We start from the raw sequence: 10,325 nt of genomic DNA on the forward strand, positions 1-10,325 counted from the left end.
CATGGACAAGGACGCATACGAAAAAGAGTACATTATACGTGACGAGGCTAAGTTCTAGCCCTCGACAAGATTCCACAGAAAAGACTCATCAAACAGTCACAGTATCACAACCAACATTCGCATACCCGTTCCGTCCATTGATCTTCTCGCCAACACGCAGTTCCTCAAACCTATCGCCCATCTTCGCTTCGCCTCCTTCCGTACCCGGAACATTGATCAACGCGTCGAGAGGCGACTCGTCCGGATCGAGAGGCTCAGTGAACGTTTCCAATCCCTCCACATATCCCTTCCACGCCTCTTCCGTCACGCAAGGCGCCGTGATGACATGCTCCACGTCCATCTTACCCAGGAACTCCTCCATCCTCTCATAGACTCTATCGACCGCCTTAGCCTCCATCTCCCTCTGTTCCATCCTGCTCAGGCCCGAGATCCCAGAGCCCGCAGCGGCGTCTAGGTTCTCGACGTACCAAGCCGAGTCAAGCTTGATGCACGACGCGACGTAGAGCTCAATGAGGGCAGGGTCGATGCCGCGCGCTATCGCAGCGTCATAGGCCATGCGGTGTCCTATGGCTTGTATGAGGTTCGTACACTCCGGAAGAATGGACCGGTCGAACGCAGGGGAGTAGTGGTGCGGCATTATGGAGATGAGGGCGCGGAGCTCTTTGAAGAGGCCGGCTTCGTGCTGGGCGAGGAGACTGGTGGGGTTCGTGGTGGCGGGAAGCGTGTACTTTCCCAAGAGGAGTTCGGAGGCGAACCCTGACATTTTTGGGAAGATGTGAGTACGGTAAAGACGAGTAAAGGAGGAGAGTGGGCATACGGATGGAGATACCGAGTAGGTCGCCCTCGGCGATTGCAGCACCGCGAATATCAGCCTGGACGAACAACAACATAAGAGGTTAAAAACGGTAAAAAAAAAAAGTCGGCAATCATTAGGTCAAGAAACGTACATGAATCGCAGTGATCTGATTCACTTGGAACAAGCCCTGAGAGCCACAGCGATCTCCCAAAACCAAGTTCGCCGCCTGCGCGTGGCTCATGATCGTGACCTTCACGATCGCCGCTACAGCGTGTCTCACCCTCGGGTCTAACGACATATCCCGAAAGAGAACCACCGCGTTGTCGTGCATAGCTTCCAAGACGAATGACTGGGCCAGAGCCGTCAGGATGGGAATCTTCTGCGTCCTGAAAGACATGATCGGACGGAGTTTGCCTCCGCTGTCGACGATGGTGCGACGCATACTGTAGCGGGCGGCGATGGTCGAGGAGACTTTGAGGGAGGAAATACCGAAGCAGGAGATGCCGATGGTGCCGATGGCGACGCGGGATATGTTCTTGAAGAATGCAGTGCGGGGGTCGGTCGGTTTGTTGGGGGTGCCAAGAAGGGCGGAGAAGGGAAGTCGAACGTTGTGGAAGTAGGTGAGGGAGTGATTGAGAGGACGGGATCCCCCTCTCTGAGGGAGAAGCCTAGAAAGCCCTTTGTCAGCTCATAGCTTGGAAATTACTGCGTACATGAACTGACTTAGATGTGATTCCAGGATACATGTCCTTCCCATCGTTGAGAGGTACGAGGAAGGGTTTGATACCACGGTCTTCGCCCTCGATTATTGCACGAGCGAAAACAATCGCAATACACGCCATTCCGATAGGCGACGTGGACGGCATGAACCTAGATCGTGAACATTGTATAAGTTAAATGGATGGAGTTGAAGGGGAGAAGACCGGGCATACTCACTTCGCAGCGTACTCGTTAGGAGTGTTCAGTTCAAACTCTCCACTGGGAAGTAGAATGGCCGTAGTTTCCATATGGATGACGTCCAAGCCGTGGCCTACCTCAGTGAGACAGAACTGACCACTAAAAAGATTCGACTCGAAGTGAGCTGTCTTTCATGTCAGAGAAAAGATAGACAAAATACTCACGATACATCGTAGTTGAGAATCTGCTGGAGCGGTTTGTAGAGGGCTGGTTGTTCCTTCGCGAACATGACTAGGGTACCAGCACAACAGTTGTACTGCAGAGTGAGGAGCGTGCCTGCGGCGCCGTCCATAGCAAAGATGGGATCGCTGTGCAAGTTCCAAAATCTCGGCGTCAGCAAGAGAACATCCTTGGCAGTGAGGGCTGCATTAGAGGCGATCGTGTTAGACTTCGAACAAAATAAAGACGAGAATGATGCGCACCGTAGGTACGCCCAATAGCCTGAGCACGCCGGTAGGTCAATCGTATGCGCTCCTCCACGGACAAATTCTCTGGGCGGAATTGGAAGAGAGGAGACTGAGAGAGCTCAAGAGTAAGACGCATTGTGAATATCACGGTAGATGATGGGGATGTAGGTATTATCTGTCAGCCGTTTTATACTCCTGAGAAACAGGCCAGGCCTTAATTAAAAGGTGTTGAAAGGACGATGTTGATAGCACGAAATTGCCCACCCTCAGGCTTACAATTAGTCTTTGAGTATTGAGCAAGCACGTGGGACATGAATGTTTTTGCTTCCTGACTTGAAAAAGTCTACACGATCGGTACCATGGACAGCTATGACCAAGCTGCAACTGTCACAAGAGTGGTCAGTATGCAGTTTTTGCGAAAACGAACAAGAGTAACAAGATAGAGAACCACTTCTCTCACCGGAGTAGTACAACGTCGTCGAGGAAGTATCTTCTACAAGGTTTAGACTGCATTTGTTTTCGCCATCGATAAGCATGCTGTCTAAAGTGAATGTTTATGTGATGTGTGGTTTTTAGTATTAGGATCCTGCGATAAACATACGGCTAGAAATCTGCCACTTCCCAGACGGAATTATTGACAAAATTGGTGCGTCCAACGTCATAAGAGGGACGTTGCAGGATCCATATCGATGACTATGAAATGGAAGAGTCTTGAAAGTAGGCCATGGTGTGCCCGACACCATGAGGGCGACTACATCGCTGTTGTTTTCCGACGTCAACAATGTAGTGCTAGGTGCATCTGAAACCTTGCTTCAAACCCTGGGTCAGTATTTTAGTCGAAAGGTAAACTGAAAGTAACACTCACGATGACATATCCGACGCCATTCATTGTGAGTCACGCCTCATGATCGTCAAACAAGCATGTCGTCTTGCCCTAGTGGGCGAATGGTTCATATCATGCTCTCCACAGCACTAACATCCGGAGGGCGATCTTTGCGGAGGATTAATCTTGTAGAATCGGCTCCGAGTGCTTCAAGCGCACGCCAACGATGTATACCAACGGAACGTGTATATCCAGAGTTTTGGGCTGCGTCATCGGCCGACAAGATAACTTTGGGGATCCTGCCCAAGAGTCTTTCCCTTCAAGACCTATAATCCACATTAACGAACCACCAATACAATGCCTCGCTTTCGTCACTCAAATGCGACATCCGAGTCCTTCAAATATTTACACCTGCGACCTCGACCGCATGCGCCCAAACTTTCGCGACTGCCTCCCAATACTTGACCGGCTCATCGCGCGCCAACGCGATGTGCGCGGGTCCGCTAAACTTTTCCTCCATGACGTCGAATCCCTTCGAGATAGCCTCTTCGATGTGGCGCTCGACCGTTCGGCAGGGGACGAGATCGTCGGCATCCGAGTAGAGGTAGAGGCGTGAGACCGAAGAGGATGTGGCGTCAGTGAGACAGGGTAGAACGTCAGGCATGTTGAGGGTAGAACGAAGCTCGTCAAATACCGGCGGATTACCCCGGATGAGAAGATTGAGTGCATAGAGTGCGTATAGGCCAGCTATCACTGGTTTAGCAGCAGCGTGAAGAACGGGCTGCGAGGGTGAGAGAAAGATCATGGCGGATCGAAGGCCATAGTCTCCTGGAGTGGAGTCCAGGACGAGCGCCGCGGGTGCCTTTTTGGCGGAAGGTTGAACGAAGTCGGAGAGATGAGACTTCATGAGTAGCTTGCGTAAAGCAACTAGCTGGAAACCGCCGCCTGAATGCGGAGATCAATGAACATAGAACCGGTTAGTGGCGGAGACCCATACCATTAGACATGACATGACAGTATGTCCCTCTGTAAGCTGAGTTCGCCGACAGTTCTTTCTTGAGTACATCAACGACAGGCGCGAGATGTTTCTCCTACTCAAAGCGGTTGGGTTAGATTCGGAGTGTGTGCAATGAGGTCATGCTTACCATCTGTCCTTGAGACGTCCACATACATGGAGTATCCGATGTTATGATGACCATAGTCGCCGCAGGAAATAGATCTCGAAGGGGAAACGCGTATTTCTGCATCAGTCGGTGGGAAGCGTCCACTGCTGTACGAGTAAGTCTCGAGCAACGAAACCGCGAAAGAAAGAAGCGTACTCGAGCCGAAGAAAAGAACGAGTCTACAATGAAATCAATGAGACAGTTGGCAAAATGACCTGGGAGAATTGATTGCTCACGACGGATGTACTTGGTTTACAACGCCCACCTTCCCGCGGGGGTTAGAGAAGAAAACATATTGGCTCAGCTGCTTGAAGCGGGAGGTTAGACCTTCTTTTGCTATCTTGGAGGACATTGATGCAACTTGTAGGAGGGAACTCGGATAGTCGCGTTGACAAGAGGCTGCATTCTCCGTTCTTTTCTAGCTGCGGCAACACACATAGCCCGTGTATGACGAAACTCGAGAATAAGCCATGCGTGCTGTCTGCATGAGTTTCCCCGGCGTTCGGGTGTGATCCTGTTGACCGCCTTTGTCAGACATAGCGTTTCCGGAGGGGGTCACGGTTGTGGCCTTCGACACAGGAACTTCTCCACTTGTGGCAGGAATTTGCAGTTCCCTGTATATTGATGTCATGGTTCATGAAAATCTAGCCTAAGAGGTTATGGTTAGAATCTCGGTTTGAGTGTGTGAATTTTAAGTATGCTCGGCTAGCAGATCTTTCTGCTTTTATGACAGTTCTGCTAGTATTCGAGTCTCCCACTGTAGCATGGAGGACTATTATATAACGGTGTCTTTGCCACAGATTAGGCAGGTCACTACAAACTGTCACAAGGGACAGTTTGGTATGGTTTAACTTCATTCTGTACACAATAAAGCTCATATCAACGGCCTCGTTTGAGACTCTGAAAGCACTTCACGAAGAGTCATATAGTAGACTCGAGACGAACCTGAGACTTCAAGTTGCAAACTGATCTGGCAGACCAATATTAAGCCTGGGGCGAAAGTACGACTGGAAGCAAGCTAATGGATACCAGAGCAGTAATGCGACTGAGGCAAGGGTCTGATACACCAGAAGACCATGGGGAATACGTGTGCAAGGGGAGAAATCTGACTGCGCGAAAGGCAAGTTGAAGTTTGGAAGGGAAGGAGGGATACGGAAGGAAGGCGGATCGGGCCGGAGGTGAACTTTATTCGATCTCCGCTCGGAGAGTGGACGTGGCGTTCAAGTTCTCCAGCGTATACCTTATCCGATCTCGCGCTGGTCTCTTGACGGAGAAACCCTTTCTCTCTCTTTGAGGCTAACTTCATGGTCGTAACTTATTTGTCTTGAGCTTGAGCTTCATTTTCTCTGAGTCGAGAAAATTTTCTACGCTTCCTAAGTAGCCTGTAATAGCAAAAGGGTCCGATCTACTCGATGGCTTGTCTCTATATCTTGAAGTTAGTTCTGTCTTCCGTTGAATATCTGCACGCTACTTAGTGCACCATTGGATGCGAAGTATTACACCTCCTTTCACCGAACATGAACAGTCCTCACTTAGACGACGCTCAACAAGAAAGTCGCCTTGACCAAGGGTCGACGTCTTCTACTGGTCGAACCCTCACAAAGGCCACTCCTAGCCGGGGAACTAGGTTCTGGATGGTGTTCATTGCTGGACTTACTGTTGACCTACTCTCGGCTCTCGATCTGGTACATATGCCCTCATATTTGACCGACATTTGATTCAGACTCATCGTCTCTTATTTGCACAATACAGACGGCGGTCTCCACAGCGCTCCCCACAATCGTAAATCATCTGAACGGTTCTGACTTCATATGGGTCGGTAGTGCGTACTCAATCGGTGCAACTGCCGTTCTACCACTTGTGGGAGGCGTGGTCTCCATATTCGGCCGAAAGCCTATTTTGCTCGCCTTCATCACTATCTTCGCAATTGGCTCTGCGATATGTGGAGCTGCACAAAACATCAATACGCTGATTGCAGGTAGAGGTATGTATGTACCATGTTTTTTTATGAGCATCATGTTGATGAACTGTCGCGATCTATAGCGCTTCAAGGATTCGGTGGTAGTGGATGTGTTGGGACGACGATGATCATTTATGCTGATTTGATTCCCCTTCCTGAGCGTGGAAAATTCCAGGGCGTAACTGCATCGTAAGTACCTCGGTAACATGTCGAATGCATTGGTTCTGATTTATTCTCTTGAGTAGGGTATGGGCATTTGCTTGGTGGGTAACGATCACCAGTTAGCATTAAGCATCCAACTCATCCCGCCTGCAGCGCGATTGGACCTCCCATAGGTGGCGCTTTGGCCACTTCCGGTGCATGGCGCTGGTTGTTCTTCCTGAATCTGCCGATATGTGTGTTAGCAGCGACTCTCGTCGTCATATTCCTGCAAATTCGCACTCCAAGGGAATCACTTCGCAAGAAACTGGCTCAGATGGACTGGATGTAAGATGGATCCTGTTCCTCATTTTGGACCAAATATAAGCTGATGCTTCATTCTCGTTTTCGTGCTATAGCGGCTTGCTCATCATCATCGGCGGGACTATGTGTGTCACGCTCGCCCTAACGTGGGGAGGTGTGCGGTACGCATGGGTGTCTGTTCAAGTCTTGGTACCCTTATGCCTTGGTGTCGCCTCTATCATATTTTTCTTCGTGATTGAGGTATACTGGGTGGATGATCCTACTGTATGTCTATATTTGTTGGTGTGTTTGCGCCAACCGTCCAATTGTGCCACAGGTTCCTCCATTCATCGTATCTGACCGAACGACCCTCAGCGGGTAAGTCCACCTCATACAATTAGGGCCATTACTGACGCTCATGGCGGCTCCAGATATATCAGCGTCTTTTTCCACGGAATCGTGTCCATGGCCATAATATGTGAGACCTCCAAACCAGTCTTGTATGTCTATCAGTACTTATATTTCACCAGTCTACCTTCCGGTATACTTTCAAGCCACCCACCTCGCCTCCGCTATACAGTCCGGAGTAGACATGTTCGGAACATCTTTCGTTGTCCCAGTCTTCGCCATCGGTACCGGTATCTCTGTCCAAGTCTTCAAACGCTACCGTCCTCAAAACCACTTAGGGTGGATGCTTATCGTCATCGGCTTCGGCGTCTTGTCGCTTCTGGACGAGAACACTTCGAAAGCGAGATGCATCGCATATCAGGTCGTGCTAGCGGCAGGAATAGGGATTGTGTGGATCAGCACGGACTTCCCCATCCTGGCTCCGTTGCCGTTTTCAAACAACGCACATGCGCTGGGGTTCATGATATTCGTACGATGCTCTGCACAGGTAAGTTTCGTTTTTGCTTGCATGCACGTGCACCGACTGAAATTGGGATTCTACAGGGCTGGGGGATCATCGTCGGAGGAGCCATCCTTCAGAACGGTCTTCGGGAGCGCCTTCCATCAACTTTATTATCTAGCCTCCCACAAGGAACACAACTACTAACCTATTCTGTCATCCCGCTCATCCCCGAACTCTCGGACCAGCTCCAGGCCGACATTCGTGTTGCATTTGTGGAGAGTATTAGATTGATTTGGAAGACCATGATTGGTTTTGCGACTGCAGGTATGGTGTCGTCGCTCTTGATGAGGGAGGTACCGCTGAGGATTAGTATGGATGAGACATGGGGCCTGAAGGTGGGAGATCACGAAGTTAGAGGACAGACATGATTCCCACCCGGTGAATCAGCCACAACCTGGAGTGTTTTTACCTATATGTTACGGGAGGTGCACATGGACCACAAATGAGCCGCCTTCTGAAATCATCCTTGCCGACCACGAGAATTGTCCACTAAGACTTCAAGTATCTTGTATCCTAACAGTTCTTGTCTGGAGTTCGTTACTTCATCTCGAGAAATTTATACGTTCCAACGCTAATAGAGATGAGCGCGAGATTAGGGCCGAATTATGATTTCTGGAATGTGATAGACCAGTTGTGTTTGCTGAGGCGGGCTGGAGGCCGGGGTCGAAGGAAGGTGTTTAAATAATTGCAGCTCCAACAAGTCATCCTCAGCCATATAGACACAGAATTGAACTGTAGGCTGGGGTTCTAGCGGATGGCTCCAGTAATTGAAATCCACGGAAGCTGAGGCGTACACAAGTGTAATTGGGTGATAGAAAAAATGTGCCAATACGGGAGTGCGTGGACGCGGTCAGAGTACAACTAATAGTCGTCAGTCCCACTCCAAATGTCAGTCAGGATGAGATCGATGGCACTCGAACTGCGTGGTGTAATCTTGCATGGGAACGACTTGGGGTGGCTAATGGGAGAGATGGTCAGACCGAATAATTACTTTGGGCAATGTGCACAAACCGACCTCACGAATCCTATGAAGATAGTGTTAGTGAGTCTCGTGGGCATATTGATCGAGCATCTCACCTCCTGTGAACTGAGGTTTGGTCAAAACCTCCTTATGAGGGTCATCTCCTTGCTTGATGTCAAACACGGCGAGGATCGAGGCGATACTGATAAATAGAGTTCCCATCGCGTAATGATATCCAGGGCAGGCCCTGAGTGAATTTATCAGATTTGCCATGGTTGGAATAGGTGGTCCGAATTTACCTTCGTCCCAAACCAAATGCGTGAGCGCCGGGCTCCACTGCTTGTGGTCTATCGATGGCCATGAATCTTTCCGGGTGGAAATCTGACGCATCATCTCCATAAACTCGACGATCTCGGCTCATTCCCCTTATAATAATCGGTTCAAAGGTGATGAGATTATGTATATAGTGCAACAGAAAGGTCATACCATATATTAGGCAAGACGATACAGCCCTTCGGCAGGTAATACCCTATGAGGATGACCGTACTTAGCAAGAATTTTGAGTGATGGCAGAAAACTTGCCACAATACACGTCATCCTGCGATAGCTGATGTGCGATGCCTAATTTCAGTGGTCAGTACGAATTTAGCACCTGACATGAAAAAGTACTGACCCATAGGTGTCGGAGGATGATAGCGTAAGGTCTCCTGAACAATCGCGTTGATGAAGGGAAGTTGAGGGCGATCGGAAAATACAGGAAGGCGTTTTTGCTTGAGGAGTTCATCTAATTCCTTCTGTGCTTTATACTGCACATCGGGATGCATGGTCATCATCAAGAGAAATGTGCATATTATGGAGGCATTCTGTATAATTATATTAGTTCAATGACGATAGACTCCTGTAGAGAAATACAGGGGCTTTGGTACTTACAGATTCGGTACCTGCACCATACAACGAGCCGACGGCCCACTTGACGGTGTACTCGTAGTCAGAGACAGACTGTTGGCGCTGTGACTCGTCTTCAAGCAAGGTTCTCGCAAGTGAATAGTTTTCTTGTCCTTGAGACTAACGTGCGGCATAATCAATAGCAGAACAATGCTAGTCTTGTGACACGTACCAACGCAGCTTTAACCTCAGAAAAGGCTCCATCCACCATCTCCTGTCCTTTCGACTTAGCAAGGCGTGCAAGACGCTTAAACCCTGCTCCTGGTACCCATGCCGGAACGTATCTAACTATAGACTTCTTAGAGATGTAATCAGGGTCAAAAGAAAAAAGAAATCCCACGTAATGGAATGAAGTCGACCAAGAAACTTCCTGGTATCACGGCATGCTGTATGAACTCGTGTGTCTCTTTCGATAATTTGACATACTGCGAAGTTCATCAATGGTTCAGTTTTCGTTAGCACGAGCACTCAACTTGCACGAACCTTATGTCTCGGGGAGTCTATTTTGATCCCGTACGCGTTCTCTACGATGTTTTTCCCAATGACGCTGAAACACGTATGAGGAAAGGGGTTGCTATCATCGATACAAGTGTATCAATACTAGGAGCTGAGGTGGTCAATGAAATCACCACCTCCTTGATATATCAAGGAAGGCGTAGTATACTTAGCCATTGAAACCAGAGGGTTCAGTAAAGTGACTCGTCTCAGTACTTTAGAGTACTGAGGCTTCTGGGGCACTATGGTATAGTACTGTGCTAGTAAAAGTGCGCAATGCTGGTTTGTGGGTATAGTACTTTTGCTCGTTGTAGTACTTTCTGCTGGTATAGTACTTTTCGCTTGTTTAGTACTTTCTGCCAGCCTAGTACTTTCTGTTGTCCGCAGTATTTTCTGCTGGTGTAGTACTTTCCTACCCTCGTAGTACTTTCTGTTGGTCGTAGTACTTTTCATCGGTGTAGTACTTT

At 49.0% G+C, this 10,325-nt stretch overlaps 4 protein-coding genes across 4 annotated transcripts; 1 reads left to right on the forward strand and 3 right to left on the reverse strand.

The window, feature by feature from the left end:
* Positions 1–88: 88 nt before the first annotated feature.
* On the reverse strand, positions 89–2,654 carry STEHIDRAFT_100254 (acyl-CoA dehydrogenase NM domain-like protein; the record flags this gene model as incomplete). The annotated part of the gene is made up of 9 exons (XM_007306337.1): positions 2,621–2,654; positions 2,425–2,544; positions 2,176–2,355; positions 1,918–2,116; positions 1,733–1,852; positions 1,520–1,666; positions 948–1,464; positions 818–872; positions 89–756 (listed from the first exon to the last, which is right to left on the reverse strand). Exons 3-9 carry the CDS (start codon positions 2,294–2,296, stop codon positions 89–91), a joined length of 1,827 nt encoding a protein of 608 aa, XP_007306399.1. The 5' UTR covers positions 2,297–2,355; positions 2,425–2,544; positions 2,621–2,654.
* Positions 2,655–2,782: 128 nt separating this feature from the next.
* Positions 2,783–5,198, reverse strand: STEHIDRAFT_100260 (uncharacterized protein). Its single transcript, XM_007306338.1, has 8 exons — positions 5,176–5,198; positions 5,092–5,116; positions 4,383–5,004; positions 4,303–4,325; positions 4,129–4,250; positions 3,981–4,074; positions 3,026–3,928; positions 2,783–2,966 (listed from the first exon to the last, which is right to left on the reverse strand). The coding sequence occupies exons 3-7, from the start codon at positions 4,496–4,498 to the stop codon at positions 3,381–3,383; spliced, it is 903 nt and encodes a 300-aa protein (XP_007306400.1). The 5' UTR covers positions 4,499–5,004; positions 5,092–5,116; positions 5,176–5,198; the 3' UTR covers positions 2,783–2,966; positions 3,026–3,380.
* A 465-nt stretch (positions 5,199–5,663) lies between these two features.
* On the forward strand, positions 5,664–7,825 carry STEHIDRAFT_158930 (iron permease; the record flags this gene model as incomplete). The annotated part of the gene is made up of 10 exons (XM_007306339.1): positions 5,664–5,831; positions 5,899–6,130; positions 6,190–6,295; positions 6,352–6,369; positions 6,422–6,592; positions 6,664–6,832; positions 6,885–6,925; positions 6,979–7,025; positions 7,078–7,442; positions 7,499–7,825. The coding sequence occupies 10 exons, from the start codon at positions 5,664–5,666 to the stop codon at positions 7,823–7,825; spliced, it is 1,644 nt and encodes a 547-aa protein (XP_007306401.1).
* A 493-nt stretch (positions 7,826–8,318) lies between these two features.
* Positions 8,319–10,035, reverse strand: STEHIDRAFT_112677 (cytochrome P450; the record flags this gene model as incomplete). The annotated part of the gene is made up of 11 exons (XM_007306340.1): positions 8,319–8,415; positions 8,473–8,482; positions 8,535–8,665; positions 8,718–8,843; positions 8,905–8,947; positions 9,092–9,224; positions 9,349–9,483; positions 9,536–9,651; positions 9,704–9,788; positions 9,847–9,910; positions 9,965–10,035. The coding sequence occupies 11 exons, from the start codon at positions 10,033–10,035 to the stop codon at positions 8,319–8,321; spliced, it is 1,011 nt and encodes a 336-aa protein (XP_007306402.1).
* Positions 10,036–10,325: the final 290 nt, after the last annotated feature.

The sequence above is a fragment of the Stereum hirsutum genome (assembly GCF_000264905.1).
Source record: "Stereum hirsutum FP-91666 SS1 unplaced genomic scaffold STEHIscaffold_11, whole genome shotgun sequence".
Classification (NCBI taxonomy): Eukaryota; Fungi; Basidiomycota; class Agaricomycetes; order Russulales; family Stereaceae; genus Stereum; species Stereum hirsutum.

Bases quoted from the DNA above. Each gene is read 5' to 3' on its own strand.
- STEHIDRAFT_100260 (XM_007306338.1), bottom strand. From the start codon at position 4,498: ATGTCCTCCAAGATAGCAAAAGAAGGTCTAACCTCCCGCTTCAAGCAG. The intron at 4,326-4,382 runs GTGAGCAATCAA...ATTTCATTGTAG, and splicing joins GTAAACCAAGTACATCCGTC to ACTCGTTCTTTTCTTCGGCT. The intron at 3,929-3,980 runs GTATGGGTCTCC...CTCCGCATTCAG, and splicing joins CTGTCATGTCATGTCTAATG to GCGGCGGTTTCCAGCTAGTT.